The 23,943-nt window shown below is 31.7% G+C and overlaps 1 protein-coding gene across 1 annotated transcript in view; it reads right to left on the reverse strand.

Moving 5' to 3' along the window:
• The window catches only part of Stacl (SH3 and cysteine-rich domain-containing protein), a 124,468-nt gene that overhangs the window by 44,514 nt on the left and 56,011 nt on the right, over positions 1-23,943 (reverse strand). Inside the window, exons 5-6 of the mRNA XM_090107097.1 lie at positions 7,061-7,283; positions 483-647 (exon numbers count right to left, since the gene is read on the reverse strand). Of these exons, the coding sequence (XP_089963223.1) occupies positions 483-647; positions 7,061-7,283 (388 nt within the window). The remainder of the gene's footprint in view (positions 1-482; positions 648-7,060; positions 7,284-23,943) is intronic.

Genomic DNA, 23,943 nt, shown 5'->3' on the forward strand with positions numbered 1-23,943 from the left:
TATTTTATTTAACATTCGTTTTTATTTTAGGGTTCACTTATTTAATATCATGGGATTATAAAACAACATAATGTTGTAAATCCAATCCTATTCACTGGCCACTGCACTATATAAATATCGCGTAGGTTAATTATTATAGTTTACTGAACTTTTCCGCGAAATATAAGAGCTTAAAGCTTTTATTTCGCTGTAAAGTTAAATTGCATATTCTATGGAAACACAATACTCTGAATGCGCTCCAGAATTCATTTTGTTAACAATACAGGGTCAGTTTTAGTTTACACTCGTAAATATTCATGTTTATTTATCTTAGCGTTACAATAATTAACGAAATTGTAGATATTGTACAAATTAATTGTAGAATGCTTAAGTGTGCAAAAAAACATAATAAATTTGATAGAAAAAATCACCTTAATAATATATTAAAGATACATGATAATTTGTTCTTACTTCAATAGGAGTAAGCTACAAAATGTTCTCACCTGCAGAATAGTCGGCAATGTATGCTTATGATATTGTTCAATCATCGCGTTGGTAGCTGTCAACTGTTGCACGTAGTTATTATGCGAATCGTAGTATGTAGCGAGGTTCGCTGGACTCGAATTATCGCAGTAGTTCAGGAAAGCTGCCCTGTAGTCCTGGCGACTCTGAAAACGAATTTAACATGAATCGAAGCTTTGTTTTCAAAATAATTTTATGACGTACTTTTCAATAGAAGTTCGTTGTGATGCGATGCGATCCGACGAAATCCATGAATACGTTATAAAGTTTTATATACCTACACGTGTGGTGTGAAAACTAAAGTTTTCTTTGCTGTTAGTGGCCAGACTTGGTGAATTTAAAATAACTAAGTTCCTCCAAACGTTGGATTTGATTATCTTATATATAAAATTCTCGTGTCACAATGTTAGTCTGCATACTCTTCCGAAACGGGTGGACCGATTCTCATGAAATTTTCTGTGCATATCGGGTAAGTCTGAGAATCGGCCAACATTTATTTTTCATATGTACCACGGGCGAAGCCGGGGCGGACCGCTAGTATAGGTATATATATAAAAGAAATTGTCAACAATGTAACAAAGGAAATAAAATTAACGACACTATTAATTTAAAAGCTGTTAATTTGGAGAAAGGCAATATTAAGAGACTCTTATCTTAAACGACAATCTAACTGAAATATCAAATAATCATTGAAACTAATCTCCATAGGCGAGGATTGCTTGTACCTATTAAGCTTTGTTAAATTCTAACAATACGAGGGGGCAATCAAATTAAGCCCCATTCAGTTGATCCGCTGGGCGATTAGTGTGGCCGTCTGAGTGTATGAATAAAGCGGATCGCTGCCATTAAAAGTGTATAAAGTGTTTTATTGTTGTTTTATTCAGAGCCATTTCGATTTTATACCACTGTGATTGAAACACTGAAACTAGTTTATCTGTTGCTTGATAATCTTTATAATATAAAAATGAATCCCAAAATGTGTTGGTAAGCGCATAACTTGAGAACGGCTGAACCGATTTCGTTAATTCTTTTTTTATTATATTCCTTGAAGTACGAGGATGGTTTTTACGTAGAGAAAACGTAAATATGTACCACGGGCGAAGCCGGGGCGGACTACTAGTGAGATATAAAAAAGAGCGTGCGTGCCGCGCACACGTGTCAGAAGTGAAACTTCTTTGGCAAGAATCGAAGATACCAAAATCGTCGCATTACTCTATGATGTGACAGTATTCCCATGACACGATCAACGCGCCTAAAGAAGTTTCACTTCAATAATTTTCCAAATTAAGTATAAATTTCTACTGTACGGTATGTTTAAATTTTCATACTTCATACGAGTAAATGGTGTACTTCGCATGAGCGCCACCACTCACTATGCAGTGAAATATTAAAGTGGCGTGTCAAAAGTGGTCTGCGATTTTGCATTTGTAGCGTACATACAGACCAAATTAGTATAGCCTTACCGTATCTATCAGCTATGGAGACGTAAATGTATTCCGTATCGATACTACGAACTTGTATAGCATTATACAGTGAATGGAATGCAATCTAGGCTTATGTCATTAACTGTTGTACCCTCTATTGGAGTGCGGTTGTTGATAACAGTGCTGTAGAATCAACATAATCATGATACAAGTGCATTAATTTCGCTAAAACACTCGCTTTTATTCCGTGTTTATTTTTGAACAGGTTTAACATTTTTGAGCGTTAAAAGGAGGTCATACTTTTTTATAATTGTCTTTATTTTTGTAGAATTATTTTTTGAAAAGTGCTAAGGTTAATATGAAAAAAAAAGTGGCTTAAAAGAACAATTGGCTGACCTATATGGATCAAATTAATTAGATTATAACTTCTAAATATAGGATCTATTTTAGTTATACAATCATATTTGTCCCCAATTGTTGACAGTTCGGGACCCTTAGGAATGCCTAATTCCATTAGTTAATTAATATTAAAGCGAACGGTCTATACTTTCGTCCAATTGGTTGCATAAATAAAACTATTTAGAGGTATTGGATATCTTTTTCAATTAAATGAATATGAATATTAAGGCCACTTGGCTATCCTAGAATTTATATGCTTAGAATTCATTTTAAGCATAAATTAAAAATACTTTGCTATGAAAGTAATTGTTAAGTACGAATTTAAGAAGAGATTTTGTTTGTTAGACAAATGATTAATTTTTGTTACTTACGTTATCTACGTTATCTTTTGTTTTTAATTTAATTATTTATATCAACATTTGAAATATAATACTGATATTCTTTTCGATAAACTAGACGACGAATATGCAAATCACAGATGTCGCGTTCCCTGACATTCACAGTACACATATGCATTTATGCTAATAGAGTTTTCAATTACCTGCTGATGGCGTACTATTTTAGAAGCATAATATAACATTTAATTAATTCGTTTTTAGATTTCTGTAGGTGAAACCTGAGGTAATTTGATTTATTAATTCCGAATGTAGGAGGGAATTTGTCGCCTACAGTTATTCGTGGGCTATAAAAGGTCAGAACTAAATATCATTCAAATTAGAGAGACTGGTGTAGTTTTTTAAATAATGAGTTTAAAAATATCAAATGCTATATTTTCAATCTAAAGTTATTGTGAAAATCATTATAGATGTTTAACACGATAATTAAGTACAGACAAATGACAATCATCTGGGGGATTCACAATCAAAATATTACGTTCAATATCTTTTCTTCCAAATATTATAGCAGTTTGGATTGTTATATTTATTTGCCTCTACTAAGAACTATCACAGATCTAAGTTTTGTCGCTTACATTTTATTAAACTTGTATTTGCGAATTTCATGAGCGAATTAAGCACAATAAACAAAAAACTATTCAATCTCAACATACACAATTACTTACTATGAAAAAGTATCAGTCTAACACTGATTACTTACTTGGTCGTAAATAAAATTCACTTAATGAAATGGATGCGATACATAATATGCCCACTACACAAAGATGAAAACCCACAATCAATTCTTATGAGTCTTGGTACAAATAGAGCTACATCAAACTCAAACATTATATATTCAATTAGATTTCTTTTGGAAGCACTTTTGAATCATCATAACAATTTTAACATTTACCACTTATATTCATAAAGCAGTATCTATGGAGAAGAACAGGCAAGAAACTCCATAGTTGCTCCTCATAGATTTACATACACCGTAATTCGTTCTGTCATAAATATGAAGTATTTGTTCCCTAAATCACATGAGTAGCTTGTGCAGGGGTGACACAATCGGAGCCTTTTCGGAAATTGGGTTACTATCCAATTTTCTTATTTCGGAATACCGTTACAAATGTCATGTAAGAGGGATTCGTATTAGGTCCTTTTTGCAAACATTGCTAATGAATATGAATACAGCAAAACGGGAAACTACGTATAGGGAGTAATGAATGCTAGTAGTAGTTGTACTTAGTGTAATTTTCCGCGTTTGTATTTAAGAAAGTATATTAAAAGAATATAAATTAATAATCTTGTAAAAATTCGAACACTCAGCCAGTAAATGTAAATATTTTATTGTTTACTTGTCAATTTATGTTATAATTTCGATTTAAAAAAATATTAAAAAAAATAGAGCAGATAAGAAACGTCTTTCTAACGACACGCCTAGAAGATTGATGTCGCTTGTCTGAAAAAATAAATGAATACGATTTATTTTGCAATACATTGCCTTACGACCCTTTGCCTAAATGTAGGGCCAAGGCTTGAACAAATTGTTCTATACTACCTATATGGCATTGTTTTAAGCTATGCCACGCGGTCATAATGGAAATGATTGAGTTATAATAATCAAAATAATATTCTACATTTATAAACAGTAATTATATCATAGACAATGTTGATAAATGTAGGTAAGTATTTATAAGTGACATTTTAAAAACAAACTTCAGCAATTTCCCCAATAATAATAATTAATGGAGGCCTAGTTAATGGCAAAAGTAGTTAAGCCACAAACCCCAATAGACCCTCATTCACACAAAATATTTTAAGCAGTTGATACCAAAAGGCGTATGAACTAGTTAAAACTTTCACTTTGAGTACAGTTCCAAACAGCTCTCTTCAATTAACCCTGTATTTTGTAAAACTCATGATTCGAAATTATTTAAGCGTGAAGTTTTTTTATTACAATAGTTCCCTTAAAATTTTTTGGTTTGAATTAACACGGTCAATGTTTTGTGAATTATGTTTTCTTAAATTAAATTATCTTTCGTAAAGAACAAGCTGATAAAATAATGTAGAGTCTATTTGTTAACTAAAATCACAGAATACATAATAGTAGCTAAACGCTACAGAACGGACACTCTCCGCCTCCCGCCAAAATTAAACTTACCTCACCCCCGCGCGATCAGACATAAAATGGGCCATATTTTTCTGCAAGGACGATACGCAACGAAGATTGACAACATTAATCAAATTGACTTAAAGTAATTTTATTATTTTGGATTTGTGATTATCGTTTTTCGTAGAAAATGGTTAGATATTGTGCTGTTTACGGATGTATTTCATCAGAAAAACGCGAATTTTTTTTTACGCTAGTCACAAATGTGCCAACCATAAAGCGTTAACACACACATTTGCAGTCTCTACAGTGTGACTGTCAAAACGATCATTTTGTATGGAGTGTCCGGGGTGTGCTAAAATATAATATACATGACGGCGCGCCGATAATTACTGTACTAAATAATTATCTAGCATAGTTGATTTCACGTAGTTAAATTGTTTGTTTTGATTGTCAATGTCAAAGTATTATGCTGTGTTGCCAGTAATGAAAATATTGTGAAGTAAGGTTGACACATGACATGATAAAAATAAGAGCGGGTAGTCCCGAATAGGGTAGTGGGTTGGCACGATGGTGACAGCTGGCATTCTACTGTCAGTTGTGCACAGAGGCGCACGCGTACTAACCTATTGGCTCTTAATCTGTTTCCATCTTGATTGTTACGCAAAATTGTGAAGTACTGTAAACTTTAATAAACTATCTGATTGGCGTTTGAGAAAATAGTGAGTTTATTTCGGTGTTCCCATCACTACTAAACCACCGCTATGTCTGATAACGGAGATCATACCGCCGAGCCTTCCGACGTTCCGTTATACATATATTAATATATTTCTGGAATTTTCCAACAACGTTATCCAATAGCACACTATAGTTTTAAGCAACTACCTAAATACCTAATCTGATAATAAAATTTTCAGTCAATGCTGCGACCATCTGCTGCGATAGGTAGTTAAGGTCACTCACCCCCGCCCGGTCAAATTTAAAAAAATAGCAACGTTTATTTCTTCTCACAATTAAACTAAATGACATAATATTGAACGTTAATACAAAGCAAAGACTTCACGTTACATTTCAGCGAAGTTTAAGACGTATGAATGTAACATTTATTGATTTGAGTTAGGGGTTGACTTCTGGGTTCAACTCAACTAGAGAGTAATCACTTAACGTACTAAAAGCGAGCACTCTGGCTCCGTATCATTACTTTAACGGTGTATAGCTATTATTGTTACATAATGTGAATAGGACTTTGATCGCAGAAGAAATGTTAAATTTCTTGGAAATATATCGGGAACAAAAGAACATGTTTCTTTTGTTTATGGTCAGGGGATGTTGTTGTGAAATATTATGAATATCTACAATCTACATAAACTTTTCAAAACCTTTACTAATTAAGCATGTACTCGTTTTCTATAGCCTCAATTATGATTATTAGATTTTAATTTGTTCAAAATTAGTATTTAATTTACCTTCAATAAATTACTAGGTTCGTGGAATCACGAAGCATGGAAACAAGATTCTTAATAAAATTGTACTTTAAAAGAGTAGGTACTTCAAAGTAGGAGTTATTTTAATAAAATATGAATTCTATTCATATAAAGTCTAACGAACTGGTTCATATGAATGATGTTAAATTTTATTTAGTTCTCGGTTCTTTAAACGGTTACTAAAAATATATTTAAAAAATTAATTGTATTATTAAAATAATTTGGAAAATCCAAAAGTGCACGCCTCATAATTTTTTTTTAATAAATATTTATTAATTATTATTTTTGTTTATTTAATAACAATTAAACCACATCGAATCAGACCCTGAAAAATGAAAGGGTTCTATTCCTGAGCATACTCAAGCGTAAGAGAAAAAAAAAGACTCGATTAGTAAAGTATTTCGGTCGCTATCGTGTTAACAAGAAAAAGGATCCGCACATACAGACACACGGACGTCCAAGACAGAACTTTTTTAAACTGTTTTTTAACTAGTTTAAATAACAAAAATGACATCAAAAATATCATGAACGTTAAAAATAGTGTTTTTTCTTAATATGTGTGTGTATGTATTATCTTACAAGTGCAATGTATGATACATAAAGACATTTTAAGTTTGAAAAATCAGATGTTTTGCGCGAAGTGACAGTAGTACCCACCTCAACGCTTCGCTTATGAGGCGTGCAATATAGATTTCGTTATAACTAATCTCACTAAACAACAATACATGTGCATGTACCTAATAATAATCGTTTCTATATAGATACCTTGTTAAGCTGATCGTCCGCTTTTCCAAGGATGACCTCGCAACCCTCCCGATGCGCAAACAGTTTCCTGGCTTGCACCTTCATGTGAAAGGTTTTCTCAACGAGCGGTGTGGCGACGGATCTTTCTAGTGACGTAGACGCGTTGCTGAAGCCCACCACGTCAGCCTCCACCTCTTGGAGGAAGGTTTCCCACGTGTGAAATAGTGATGATGGACATGAAGCTCTGGAACAAGGAAAGAAAGGTCCAAACTCAAACATTTATTTATTCAACTAGACTTCTTCTAGAAGCACTTTTGAATCGTCATAGCAGTTTTTACATTTACCACCGAATCGGAAGGCAGTATCACGTAGAAGAACCGGCAAAAAACTCCATTGTTGCTAGGTTGATTATTGTATTATGTTTTATTGTTCTGGTATCTCGCGATAGATAATCAAACATGTATGTTATAGTTAAAACAATATGTTTTCCGTTACAACGCTTGGTTAGAACTAGATAGATATTTTTTTAACACTGTTTGAAATACAACAAAACATCATTACATTAGTTTCTCCTACAAATATCATACAAGTGCACGTCAACAACCTGTATAAATGAATAATAAAGCTTAGAATACATAGAATAGTTTTAATATAATCCACATATTCAATGTGCTCGCACGTTGAATATTACGGTTCATTATACGTCGTAGCGATGTGTAAACGACAAGTAAGAGTCGAGATGCATCCAATTATTGCTGTTTTGCTTCGACTTTCATATTATGTTTGTTTTGTGTATATCTTGTTCTGCAGTAAAATTTACATTTCTGATTAGTTCTGCTAGTTTTACATGCAAATACCAAATTAGCGCTCGTTGCTCTTAATAATCTTGATTGCATATAGCGTGATTTGTGAATTTAGTAATTATTATTATAGATTTATAGAAACAATGTTTTACTATAGATCACATAACGTTAATTGTTGTTTTATCAAACGATGTTAAGAAATTTTTAAAACATATTCTAGACCTTTCCATGTCACTAGTATGTTCATGTTCATGTTCCTAGTACCTATATAATATCATAATATAATATCTATACTAATATTATAAAGCTGAAGAGTTTGTTTGTTTGTTTGTTTGAACGCACTAATCTCGGGAACTACTGGTCCGATTTGAAAAATTCTTTCGGTGTTAGATAGCCCATTTATCGAGGAAGGTTATAGGCTATATATCATTACGTTAAGACCAACAGGAGCGGAGCCACGCGGGTGAAACCGCGAAGCGCCGCTAGTATAATATAATGTGTATGTATTCATATTGTGACTACATAGTAAACATCACTGGATCCAAAAGGATTTTTCAGTAAATATAACCTTTTCAAGATTTTCGGGCATTCAATAATATTTCAATCTCTCAACAGCAAATAGAAAATGTTTACTTTCATTTTTATGTAAGGTTAACAATAATAACGGAGATTTATTTGGGGAGATGTAAACGTATTATAAATATAAATAAGAATATAATGAATGAATGAATGAATGAATGATCATTCATTCATTCATTCATTCATTCATTCATTCATAAGAATATAATAAAACTGTGCTAATAGCAATGCAATACATATATTACTCTAGGTCTAGAAGCAAATTTGGTTTGAATTTTGTATTGAAAATTTTTATAAAAGGCTCGCTTTTAGTTTGATGGATATAATATAATGCCCTAGCTTTTTGGTCTAGGTATCATCGGTGTGGTCAAAGAAAGTTCTTTGAAAAATAAAAATACTTTGTTTTCAGCGGGTCAAATATAATGGCCAAAAATATATTATTGGATAACTAACATGTTTCATAATCTTCCTAGTTTTCAAATAGTTACCCGAGAGGCCCTTATTTTAAGTTTTGAGATATTATATAATGAATACGCAAATATCTAAAAGTGGGTACAATTTATCTAAAACAGTATGATTTATATTGCACTCATTATTCCGACGAATTTAAACATGAATTTCTTTGAAAGTACAATATTTAATCAGTTCATCGGTTCCAATTTTATTTCAAGAGCTGTATAAGTTATGAATAGACTAGTGTATTCATTACCGATGGAAATGTACTTATAAAAGCGATAATTTACAATGAATTGAATCTCATTTAAACTTTCTTCGACGTCGAGCTTTGTGTTAATTCTGATGAATGATTTTAACACTAACTTGAGTTCGTTATTGAACGCTCTGACGATAATTGCCAATTAGTCAAACGAAGGAAATATGCGTTCAGCGATTCGGCTTTGATGGTAATTATTTTAGAAATCTACTTTTGGGAGGTATTTAATATTCTGGTCACTGAATTCGCCAAGATTGAGCAGGTATAAACATAATGCGTGTGTCAATTAGAAATAATGTATTTTTTTAGCTGACGGGATCACGGGTGGCCGAGTAAGACACGTTATTCGCCCCACTACCTACCTAAAGCAGAAGACGCTTTGCCGGTTCGAATTTCGCCTCATGATCGATTGTTTTCTATTCTTTAAAAAAATATCTACATTTATAAAGCATTTGAATGCTATAAAATAAAAATATCAAAAAGAAATAATGTAGCTTAAAAAGTGTTAATTCTAAATATAATATTAAGGTACAAACAAAAAAAGTAGACAATAATATCCAAAGTTCAAACTCTTCGTACCGCATATTTCGTGTGATGGAGTGTGAGTGAAAGGATAGAGTGCACTTGTGTTTGCATACAGACCAATGCAATTTAACCTATGGACTAGCTAGTATATTTAGTTTGTTGAAATATCTCGAACATTTTGTTATATTCTGAGTTGGTGTAGTATTCATCATACTATGGTCATTTTTTCATGGTAATTTTGAGATAAAATCAACGCAATATCACGTCTACGCCTTGTGTTTTCTACTGACATAAAACGCCAGTAAAGTCGATTAAAATTTTCTGCAAGCTGCAAACTTTAATAAAAGTATTTTATTTTATTTTTACACAAGTATCCGCTGTAAGTCGCCTTTTCAAAAGGTTTAATCAGTTTTATTGCTTGTTAAACGCTCACACTTTTAAAAATTAAATCCATTGATAGATAAAAAGCACGACTGAGCCCGATGCTGAATGATACTGGAGAAATGTTCAATTACTCTTATTTTATTTATTTATAATATTATCACCATAATAATTATATAGGTTATATAATATTATGACTTCTAAGGTTTCTCTTTTAAGGCAGCCTGCATTTTAGAAATAACCTAACACAAAAATTTTGTGAATACGGGTTTATTGATAGTTTTTGGGATCAAGAAAAATATTACCAAAATTTTGGAAATGGGATGCACTCCTTAAATGTAGTAGCGGACCATGGATGATTAATTTTAAACAATACTTAATACCCAATATTTTTCCCTCAAGAAAATACATAAAAAGAAAAACTAAATAGGAAGAAAACACAGTGATCGGAAACGCGATCCACATTATTTACTATTCTCTTAACCTAATGTATGTTTTCGAAACTGTTGTCATAACAAATAGTCGTAATCTCTAAACATGCTTTACAAATGGGTCGTATGTGCACGTGGCCTAAATAAATACTCTTCTATACACATTCATCAAGTTGGCGTAATCCTATCTCGACTTCCTTTTGGGTCAAAGCTCTAATCCGTTCTTACCCGATTAAAATTATCGAAGAAAAATAGATCTTTGTTTTGAAGTTCACGAGACTTAAGATTGGTTTGTTGTTTCAGTGAAAAAGGTTCGTAAACTTTTCTTTGTGATGAAAAATGTATTCTGTAGAGGTATAATGAGATCAAATACGGCATACGGAAGCTCTAAAAGATCATTATTATTGCCGTTGCGTCCTTAACTCGAATCTGGGAGGTAATTATTACTAGTCGTGATAATCCCAAAGTGATAATCTGGAGGCAATTTCCTAAGTAGGCAATTTGGTTTCATGAATAGTTCTCAGTCGCCCCTGGCGTTGGGGTCGGTGATTACTGATTAGTTTCGGAGCCTACGGTCACATCGCTCTACATTACGTGCTAACTACCGACCTGTCATGAAGATGGATGGTTTACAAAACGGATGGTGGCCTAACACATCGTGCGAACACTTTTCATATGGTGTCATTGACTCCTTAGTTAATGTTTCGTATTTGCTGGACAGGAATGGCATGCACTATAGTGCATTGGGTGAAAAATTACAGTAATTTGGACAATGCCTTGGATTTGAAAATACTAGTCGATGATAAGAATTGTGTACTTTGTTATATGGTACCTATAAATAAATAAGTAAATTTTTTATTGCTTACTAAAACTTTACTGACTTCTAATATCCATCAAAATATCCATTTTTATAAAAAAAAATGTATGCGTGTACTAGAGTACAACGTAAGAAGTGAAACTTCTTTATGACCTTAAAAATGTCACGAGTATGGCGTAACGCAAAAATGTCACGCGTACGGCGTAATGCAAAAATGTTACACTAAATTTTTGTCCAACCCCGATAAAGAAGTTTCACTTCAAAAAATATTAAATATTAATAATGTTGTTTGATGTAAGTAATAGAAATTCAAACGTATATAACCACAACGAAAAATAAACCCCAGTTATGAATACGCTACAAAAACTTATCGAAAAAATCTGAAATCGGTGTCTTTGAAATGGAATTGAAATCCAATTTAGGATCTTTCCTGTAACTGACGTTAAAGTTCAACCTTAATCAAGAGATCGTTAAATGATCAAAAGTATGTGGTAACCGACCACTTCGGCACGTACTACGCTGTATGGAGGGTTTTCATACCCACTTTATCAAATTACTTGAGTGAATACGGAATATACGTAAATTTAGAATTTCAGTCCAATTATTTAGTATTTACTTATGTATGCTTGTTTGAGTATAGCTTAGGTTTATCTATAGAAAACATATTCCCTAAGTAAAACAAATAATTACTTGGACAAACTACACAAAATTAAGAACGTTGTCAGTCGTACACGGTAGTAGAAATTGTAAACAGCTTTAGCGTAGGTGAATAAATATAAATGGTTTAACAAGTAGCTTATCTGCAAAAAGATAAAGATGTTTAAATCTGCCCCTCTTGTCGGGAACAGTTAACCCTTATAATTTTATAACTTGCGGGCTTATAACATTTTCAGAAAAATTGCTTTAATTTTGGGTAAATAAAATGACGGTAACGAGAGATTGGAGCCAAATAATTCAATTATAAATAAGCTTATAATAATTAATTAACTTTAATCTAAATGATAAATCCATACTAATATTATAAATGCGAAAGTAACTCTGTCTGTCTGTCTGTTACTCAATCACGCCTGAACTACTGAACCAATTTGCATGAAATTTGGTATAGATATATTTGATACCCGAGAAAGGACATAGGATAGGTTTTATCCCGGAAATCCTACGGGAACGGGTTTTTCTCTGAAAACGCGGGCGAAGCCGCGGGCGGAAAGCTAGTACTCCTATAAAAGTAACTGTCATCGGTGCTATACGAGGAAGATCGTTTGTTAAAATTTATGGTTAATGGAATTACTCCACGTAAAGGCAATTTGTTAGATTTTCTTTAACAATGGATTTAAAGATTACGAATGTGAATAAGAAAAGAAATTGAAAGAAAAAAGCATAGGAAATCACGTTTTTCCTCGTAGTCTTTGCAAATTTATATTCTTGGTAATAATGACTTCATAAATTGATTGAACCATTATTAATGTATCGTTAGACCGTTTCATTTACTTCTGCCTTAATTCAGTTTTATTACGGCCTAATGATGGAATATTACGCTTATTTTTGGCGTAAATAATAAAGTTGAAATCGAAATTTCATTTTGATGAAACGTAGTCGTATTATTCCTTTGTTTTCACTAGAACTGGTTCAGTGTTAACCGAGAACGAGTTTGTTAACGTCGTAGTTTTGCGAAATGAAATACAAATCGTATTTCAGGTGCAGATGCTTCAGAATGATTGAAAAACAACGATGCCATATTGTGCACGCAAAAATAATAAAATTATACGTATATTATTTGAATAGCGCCGTAAAGCGATGGATGTGGATGAATCCATCAAATGGAAAGCTTTTAACATTATTGACGATATTCAATTTTATAAATGTACCTACGTTAACCAATATTGAGAAAGATAGGTACTTAATTTATTTTAATATTACGCATGACTTTATGGCTTTTATAAAATATCGTAGTACTAACATTGTAAGTAATAACTAAGCCTTTATCATGAAGAACACAATGTGGTATATTGTAATATTTGAGTTTATACAGCTAATAGGATTACGACATCCTATTGTATAAGAATAGAGAGGAATTAGTTGCCTCTCGGATATAATATAAGATGGATTAGCTCTAATGATTTCAAGGTACAAAGATAAATGTAAAAATACTACTATACGTGAAGATTTGTATCATTGTAATATAGTAGAGACACGTAGAGATAAGTGATTTTCAAATATATATCTGACATAAAGAAAATGCATTAACCGATATTAATTCAAAGATTTTACAAATGGTTTCATCGAATATTGCAAACGATCAAATATGTATCAGGCATTCAAACAGCAATGCACGCAACCATTCCCAACAATTTGTGTATTGAAGCATAGGTAATGCCCATTGCAATGCAGCATTTAAAATATTTTTAAGAGCGCAACATTAAATAATTCTTCAAAATTCACAGCTTCTACTTTGAGAATTGAAAAGTCCCCATTGTTTACTAAAGCTCTAATTGTTTTTAATAATAAATTTTCTTCTACTAAGAGAACAAACTAACAAAATATTACCAGCATTTAAAATGCCGTCTCTCGACTCTCTCTTATTTTCATTCAACTCACTCTTCAAAAGGGTCAGCATATTGCGATTTATTTGAACTATTCCTCCACGAGTTAACCCTCGTTTGAATTGAAATACGTATAAGATATTCTAATAAGATAGACAGTTCAACCACAAAATAGTAATGAACCTCGCTATTTTGTGGCCGCACGCTTTAATTCACATTTAATGCAATAAGCACTGTCAGAACATGGCTTAATGGACGATGCATACAAGGAACACGTCCCAGTAATATATTGAATTAGATCAGTTATATATGCATCGGCTTAAATAAATATAAAGAGTCGAATTCTAATCCATATACCTTTCTCATCAATCACGTCTTTGTTTTTGTTTCCTTAAAAATATTCATGAATCCATTTTCAAGATAAAATATCTAATTTTTTACACACCAGGCAAGAGAAGCAGTTGTGAGACAAGATTATAAAAAGTATGGTTCCCAGACTTAATGCAATAAAGTAATTAATTTCCCAATATTTAATTTCCCTTCATTCTAATAAACAAACATTGTTACCCTTACTTTATCGTGTTAGTTCTAAGAAACCTCATAATCAATAGAACCTAAATATGCCATCGGACGTTGAACTCTACAAACGAAATACGAATAGTTTGTCGACTTCACAAATGGCAGTGTGTTTTAAATATTCACGCGGGCACGGAAAGTACTCCGCTTGTATCGATCTATAAAATTGTATGTGACTGTTCGAGGTTCCGATATTTTCATTCAATTAAGCGACCGTGGTCTGTTTTATGTGTATTTTGGTACTTGACTAGCTGAATATTTTAATCACTCATGAATTGGCTGATGGACTGAGTTCCCTAAAGGGTACGTGGTTACGTGGTTCTTACATTAAATACTGGAGTTATTTATGTATCTCTCTACGGATTATTTGTTTAGACATCATACTTTATAGGTGAATATGAAGGTATCTGAATATTTAGGGGTTCATAATTTATGGAGAATATTTTTTGAAAGTATTGTACCTACTAGTGGAGGACATACGAACATTAAGGAAACGATTAAGGAAGAACAGAAAAGAATGGAGAGAATAGGTAGAGGGCTATGCCCTGTGTTTACCGGGTCACGTAAGATTTCTTACCAAGGGTAATATATATTAGATAACATTTTTATAAGAAAACTTTCTTCTCTAGAAAGTCATAATTTATAGGATACCTCAGAAGTGTTCGTTCATTGACGAACTTACGATAGGGAACAGTGCTATTTCCTCTTTAAAATATTTGCATGTAATTTTATTATAAAGTCTGGACACATAGAGGTGCAAGGGAAATAGTAAGCCGTATTGTTGATTGTGAAATAAATAAAAAAACAGCAAAACAAAATACGTTCAATGTAATATCTATAGCACAGCTTTTCATAATACATAGTTAGGTACCTACGTTTATATGAGTTATGGTTTGGATTGTGCAGTTTATATGTTTTTCTACTAGGTAATAAATACACATAATTCCTACCAATGTTTAGTGATGTCAAGTTTTATGCGTATGTTTACGTGTACACACAACATCGTATCAATTTGATGACAATTTAGAGAGCCGGATATTATATTATTGGAGAAATTTGCTTCTGTGGAAATGTAATATAATATGTCTGATATAATAATAAATATCGTTTGATTTGAAAATACATTTATTTAATAGATTTGATGGTGTTTCATATTACAACATTACCAAATACATATAATGTTCGTTTCCCGTTTGTAACTATATAGAGACATAGCATTAAAATAGGTAAAGTTACAAAAATAATCACATAGATGGGTAATTAAAGCAAAATCGAAACATTAAAAAATACGTAAATAGAAAAGCGTTTAAGGAACTAATTGCTACCACATTTGGTATTTAATCACAAACGTTTGGAACGAGCCATCAGACGTTAACACTGATAGCCTTTTAAAATATAAATATTTAACCTACAAAACTTCCAATGTCGATCGGAAATTCTTTTTTTCAGTAAAAAATATTGACACAGCTTTTACAATTAACATGTTATGTTTTTATTTAAATTATTCGTGTATTTGATATTTTATAAATGTATTCTTTGTGCATTGTATTTAATCTCTTTGAAGTCAGTTGCAGTAAATAATGTTTGTACGAATCAACGTTTATGAATTCGAATATATGTATGTATATTTATTTTTTACACAGTATTATTCCACAGGACGAGACATAAAATTCAATTGTAAAATATGTCTATTACGGAAGATATCAACAGTTTTGTAACTTGATGACGAGAAACCTACAATAGAACTTGCGTTACAGTATTAGTAGCAATTCAGGTGAAACGAAATTAGGTCGTCTCGGGTTTGTGAATATGGAATGGAGCGGTAACCAACACTGAAGGAAGGATAGTAAATCTGTAGTGATGCTGGTCGCAATAGTGTTTGAGTTAAGATCGAAACAAACGAATGGTTTAAATCGAGCCAAACTATCACTGCATTGTATGCTGTTTTTTTTACATTAGCAGACATGTATACAGATAAATTTTCCTAGTACAACTATAACTGTTATTGACTGATTCGTTTATGTTTATATATATTAACTAGCTTTCCGCCCGCTGCTTCGCCCGCGTTTTGAAAGAAAAACCCGCATAGTTCCCGTTACCGTGGGATTTCTGGGATGAAACCTATCCTATGTGTTAATCCAAGTTACCCTCTATATGTGTGCTAAATTTCATTGTAATCGGTTCAGTAGTATTTGCGTGAAAGAGTAACAAACACACACACACACACATCCTCACAAACTTTCGCATTTATAATATTAGTAGGATAAGTATATAACAATACATCTGGGATATAGTTCAGAAAATATATTCACTAGTAAAATGTAACATGATGTTTGATGGCCCAAAGGTATATTTTATTTTGATAAAAGGTAAGGAAAACTACGTAAAGGAGAACTAATCTCGAAATAAAAGCTTAATATTTTACTTCAAAGGTATTTTCTTACCTTTTGAAATTGAGGAAAACACTACCACCGTTTTGGTCCATCAAAAGTATGGTAAAACAGTGTATACAACATTATTTAAAGGTAATTCAGGTCACCGTTTATTGTGTTTATGCAGATTTGTGCATATATTAAGGTTGCACGAAAAAATAACTCCCTAGTGGTATACATTGCAGTAATTAGCAAACTAATTAATCACAAATTTATGTTAGTTGGACGTGGAAATAAGTTATAATTGTTGCTTTTCATGTGTAGAAATTCCACTTTATTTTGTAAGTGAAGTCAGCTCTATTTAATGTAATGAAAAGAGCGTTGCACGAACATTTTTTGTTACATTGATATGATTTTATAAAATGTTCTAAATATATACCTCCTCGGTATTTTGAAAAGTTTTGAATAAAAATAAACTACATTCAATTTAAAATAAAATTGTACTTTATATCATTGAATTCAAGCATTTACCTTTAACAACACATTACATAATGAAACGACGGAACGTAGAGTGCTGTAATTACGAGTACCTATCTTCATCTAAAGTCAGTAGCTAAAGTAACTATTTCTGTTGTGTTTTAAAACAAAACTGAAAAACTTGACAAACATGAAAATTTTTGGATCTGCATAGGATTATATTAAATTATGGGATATTGAATTATTTTAAATTATGCTTATAAATCTTCTTCTTTATATATAAAAATGAATCGCAAAATGTGTTGGTAAGCGCATAACTCGAGAACGGCTGAACCGATTTCGATAATTCTTTTTATATTATATTCCTTGAAGTACGAGGATGGTTTTTATGTAGAGAAAACGTAAACATGTACCACGGGCGAAGCCGGGGCGGACCGCTAGTTGCATATAAGTATTTTACATAAAAGTGCTTCACTTAAGATAGATTCACGCATATTCGCGAAGAATTATAAAATTGATTTCATCTTTTCAAATCATAGAAGTTGATTTTAAAAAGTACTTTTGACGTTTATTTTTTACTTACTGTGTAAATAAGCACAACATTTTCATATCTATTACAGGTTGGAGGCACCTTATCCTTAATTCAGAGTTAGTATAATTTTGCGAACGAAAATGTTTAAATGTTATTATTTTACTTGAAGCTGTGACAAGATTAAGCTTTTAGGATCTACAAAGTTATGTGATGATTTATCAGGGTTTTCTGTACTTAAAGGAGATTATTTTTACCTTTTAAACATAGTATATGTATATATTTATATCTTACTTCTCATCATAATGCTTAGTCTAAAATTAGAGTCTTTTTTAAAATAATTAATATTCTCAGTTATATTTTGCTTTTCAATATTATGTTATATACAATACTAGTGGTCCACCCCGGCTTCGCCCGTGGTACATATTTCGCAATAAAAGGTAGCCTATGTCCTTTCTCGTTTATCAAAATATCTCCTTACCAAATTGCATGCAAATTGGTTCAGTAGTTTAGGCGTGATTGAGTAACAGACAGACAGACAGAGTTACTTTCGCATTTATAATATTAGTAAGTATGGATAATACTTTACGGTATTTTATACCTAATTTCATTGATATTAATCGTGTTACAATGAGTTTTAATTTAATTCAATTAAAAAGGATCTTTTATATTTTTTTCCACATTTCCAGTCAATTCCAGCCAATAGAAAAACGTATGTATTTTATCAGCTGAGTTCGCTTTTAATTTTCTCTTATGTAATTAACAGGAGATAGCTCCCGTGAGTGAGAGTTGGGATACTTCATTATATTTGGATCGTGGGAAATTATTTTTTAAGCAAATACACGATGGGCGGGGTAACGTAATATAAAATTATAGGACACGATGTATTTCTACATGCAAAATAGACTTTATAACATTTTTTATTAAGCTATATTATAAAAAATCACAAACATCGAGTTTGTATTGAATTGAATCAAGAAACGGTTAAAAGCATGCGTTATTATTTTATATCCTTTGTTAAAGCTTACCTTCAGCTCGGAAATACACATTTTATATTCCAATCAATAAGATTACAAACGTTTTAAGCTTTCTGCTTACGGGTTAAGACCTCTTTCATGTGTTGTTCTTATACAAAACATCGAACAATTGTTTCGTACTAAAAATATACTTTAAGCTTTCGTTTTTATCTTTTATTTTTCGTATATTGTGGGAGTCTCAGAATAATGCTATTTATAACTGTTTTGATGTGTTAAAATATGTTTTTGTTGCTGTAGTAAGTAGGTACATAAACCTTGTTTTTTTAAAATATAAGTATAAACAATCTTACTGCACGTAATTATGTATTATCTATAATATAAAAATGAATCCCAAAATGTGTTGGTAAGCGCATAACTTGAGAACGGCTGAACCGATTTCGTTAATTCTTTTTTATTATATTCCTTGAAGTACGAGGATGGTTCTTACGTAGAGTAAACGTAAATATGTACCACGGGCGAAGCCGGGACGGACTGCTAGTAATATTATAAATCTAAAATAATATGTTGTTAAAGTTTACAGAAGATTGTTTAAAAAACATCGATGATTCCACGCCAATATGTTTGTTATTTTTGACGATGGATTATTGAAATCTAGGGCAGCAATCGATTGACTAATCTAGTCATTACAGATTGCGGTTAATAGAGCAAATTGTTTAGTCTATTAATCTGGAGACAGTTGATTACAGTACGAGAATCAATTAATAGCGGAATCGGATTAATTCAAACGTCTTCATCTATGATCATTAACGACATTTAATAATCAACAATAATCAGTTGGTAAGCTCCTATAAGTTTTGAATATGGCAGTGTCGGTACAAAAACATTTCCATTAATTTTTTTAAATTTTCAAAGAATAGAAAAATTTGATTAGAAGGCCGAATTCGAACCCGCATCTTCTGGCTTACAGGGTCGACACCTAACCACTTGGCCACCCGTGATCCCGCCAGAGTGTTTTTTCTAATCTTTTATATTTAAAAACATTTGAATGCTCTAAGACGATAATATCAAATTCATTGCCATTAATTTTTAAACTCCTTTTAGTTAGTACTCACCTTCTTAATAACTTATTAGACCGTATTAGAGTACTATCGTTCGAATTAGACTGAATTATTACGGCTAAATCAGCAACGCTTAGCGATTTGGAGTCTGAAAGTCCAAATATATTGCTTAACTCTCCATACCCTCCAATTCCAGTATAATTCATTAAAGACCGGCAATTTATTCACGACTGATTGTTATGTTTGTTTTTAGACTGTTTAATCTCAGTTATCCGCGAATATTTGATCAGATTTCTCATGTTTATTTCTTAATTTTATGGATTAATTATAAGTAGCCCTTAAGCCCAAAGCTATAACAATATTATTTACCTATACAAGATATATTATTTTACATGACAATTTAAATATAGTAGGTATATGACGCAGACAATTGATCATGCTACGTTTCTCAATTTGGTTCAGCTTTATAGCTTATTAGCGGTAGAACCTAAAATAGATTTGCTATGAACTCTTTTCGAAATCCCAAAAAAACATTTCAATTAACACATGTCTATTTCTATCTGCATCAAAATGCGTCCGTCAGTCATTTAAGTAGTTCGATTCTGGATTGATGCCAATGTCCCAGAGACATGGTCAAACATCTAATAATCGTGTCGATGTCTTCTTGTTATATCGTAAAATATGTTTACTATGTCATTTAACTGATAGTGTACGTTTTCTAATTATTTTATAAAAGGTTTTCCTTGCCTGGAAACAGCGGAAGTGTTACAAAATACATTTCGTATTCAGATTCAATGGAGAGATTTGAAAAATTCCGTTCGTCGCTTATGAAATTCATTTTTAATGTAACGTTAAGTACACGTCTACATTCCGATATGAGTTAAGTGGGTTTCAGCGAGAGAGCTATTTTTGTCGGGTACTCGGATGTAAAGGAGCAAGATCAAGATCAAATCACGTCAACAGCTGTTTGGGAGATTCGTCGTAGCATTTCCCTCTCGACTGACACGCATCTGATTTATTACACACTTGAAACGATCTTCTGATACATATCATTAACTGGGACCATGACACTATTAATATAGAAAGCTAATAACGTACGCTACTTCCTCTGTTTGTTTGCCAACTGGATGAAAGATAGTTGAAACGTTTTTAAATTTTGCAGGTGTGCGCGATTTTTAATAGTGCTTTGTAGAGTTGTCACATGATTAAACTCAAACTTGAACATATTTTTGATGGCGGATGGTAGGGAAAATTTTGTATTGTATTACTGGCTAAGAGTGATGCTTAATGTAATGATTGAATGAAAGAAGAAAATAAGTATTTTTTTCTATGAAATATATCCCAAGGACATACAATTAAATGATACTTCTTCTTGCGAAGAAAATGTCTACAAGTTGTTTGGAGTGTCGTTTGCCGCTGTTATGGTGCAATTAACTTGTTCATATTTTTATATGTACACTTCACAGTATACTTAACTTTTAAAAGCATTTTGTTGTGATATTTGTTAATCGTTAATAAAGGGCGAAAATTGCATCGCGAAATATAGGGCAAGTATTGCATTGTACGAAAAATAAAAAAGAATAGATTTTCATTTATTTACTTATCTTCATCAAAAAGTATTTTGAAATTTATTCATGAGTTTGAAATCGTTTCATTTCATCGCATAATTTTTTAACGGGACGATAATTTTAATCGGGGTTAAAATGCAAAATATGAATTTCAGAATGAAGAAATAAATTGAATTGCAAATAACAATGAATAGTTTGCGTCGTAAATAGAAGCGAAGACACGAAGGTCATGCATATAGATTAGAATATATTAGATCTCTGCTATAAATATACCATTTGACGTAAAATAATATAATAGCAAAACAATTGCAATCGTAAACATCATTTAGAAGAAAACAAGATAGTTAGTTTATATCCCACACATAGCGGACGAATTTGTAATAAATAAAGTATTTCTTGTTGATCTTCTGCGGGAAATTGGCACTTGATGAGAGTACCTTAATGGATCGCTTGATAAACATGAGAAATGGATTTACTATTCTTTATATCTGTAATTTGGGTTAACAAACATATTGCCTTTGTAATCGTGATCTAATTAACATGTTAAGATATTTGACATGCTATTGTAGTTATACAATTTGTACCTAGTTAAAGATCAAAGGCCACAACCACAAACTAATTAACGATGTCTCTCATTTCTAAATTTGAATGCTGTGTGTAGTCGAATCACTTCCAATTTTAACATTAGCAAATTAAATTCGACGTTAACTTCGATGTTATTTCAATAATAATTTTCTTAACAAGAAATTGGTATTATTTCGTGGCTTGAATTTCTTTTATCATAATAGGATTTCATTGTATTATGAGATAATTTAGATTGAAATTATCTTTTATTTGAAGTTTATTCCTGTAAATATTAATTAAGGTAAACTGTTGTTATTCAAAGTTCTCGTCTTTGTTATAAAGAATTACCCATAAAATTGAAATATTAGCTACTTTTAAAGTATTTATTATCCAGAAGGAATTAAGGTTGACTATATTATTTCTTGTAAGATACTTGGGAAAATAGCGTATGAAAATAAAGAAAGGAACATTTTTCGTAGGCATAACTTAAGAGTCTTTCTTCTTGGTTTTTGGTACTAGTACTAGCATATTAATGTAGATACTGTTTTGCACTATAATATAACGTCTATGAATATTAATTTACTAGATAGTCTGTCCAGCTGTTTTCGTCCGGGTAATGTAACAAAAAGTTTCCTACACCATCCAACCCTCCATCGATGTATGCAAAAAATAGTTTAGATACTTCGTAACAAAATATATAACACGTAACCAATTCGTTCAGTTTTCGCGCGGGTAATGTAGAGCAAAAGTTTTCAACACCTCCCAACCCTCTATCGTTATGTGCAAAAAGTAGGTGTAAGATATATAATATAGTATGACGCGTAAAATAAAGAAATAGTACTGTATATAATTTAAATGAGAAGGTTATAAAATTTAGTCAATTGCAACCTTATTATAAAATGAAACTTATTCATTCAGAGGTTCATTATTTTTGGAGTAGAGAAGGACATATTATAATGGTGTATTCCTTCGTTAAAAATACTCTCGAATCTCAATAGGTATTGGAAATTTATATATAAAGGGACTTTCTGATAAAAATTTGCATGTTTATTGTGTGCGATAAAATATTTATATTGCACGTATCTAATGTGTTTTGCCATAACGAATTTAATTCATTAGTTTTCATATGAGCTCTTTAACAAGAAAGTCCTTAAAAATTGTTGTACATACAAATTGAACGTCAGCTTAACCTTGTTCCTCATTTAATAGTTCCTTAAGGTTTCCCTTTATGGAAACAAGCTGAACTCTCTCCATGAATTTAGACAACAAATTCATCTATAATGCAAGTCGGTCGGTATATCCTACCTATAATACTGTAAAGGTCTACGTTTCACTGTTTCAAAATACCGAACAAAGCCTGAAGTTTCCCGCTTAAAAATGGATGACACAAAGCCTAACTTTTTATTTGTCAGCCTCAAGGTGACCGTTAATAATTTATTAAAGCTATTTTTACAGAAATAAGCCGACAAAGCTCTTTGAAGGCATAATACATTTAATAATTTTTCTCTCGGCTCAGGTGGTCGTAAGCTGATTTATTTTTGTGATCTTAGACAAATCCGTCGCTTAATATTAAGTTTCTATTTTCAATTCACTAATACAGACATAATAAAAGCTTAAGCCAAAACATAATTTGCGATATTGATAGAATTCTCAGCACAGTTTATTAAACGATAAAAACTTTATTTGAATATGACTGCGCTCATTATTTCTTCATGCCTACAAAATTTTCATTTTAATTGCTGGATTTTTTATTAAAATATTATTATAATATGTATGTTCTGCATTATAAATTTTTATTAATTAGATATAACGTTTTGTAGTTAAAATATAGAAGAGCTTTAAACAGGAAAAAAATCATCATTTGGACTCAAAAATAAATCGATATAAAATGTTTCTCAAACCAAAAATCTGAAAACATAATTGGATTGTAAGAAATTGGATCAGTCAAGATGCGGCTGGGAAATTGCATTGAGCTACGTAATATATACTCGCTTC

The sequence above is a fragment of the Colias eurytheme genome, chromosome 11 (assembly GCF_061535395.1).
Source record: "Colias eurytheme isolate Ceu_HAF_F1 chromosome 11, ilColEury1 Martin Lab GWU primary, whole genome shotgun sequence".
NCBI lineage: Eukaryota > Metazoa > Arthropoda > Insecta > Lepidoptera > Pieridae > Colias > Colias eurytheme.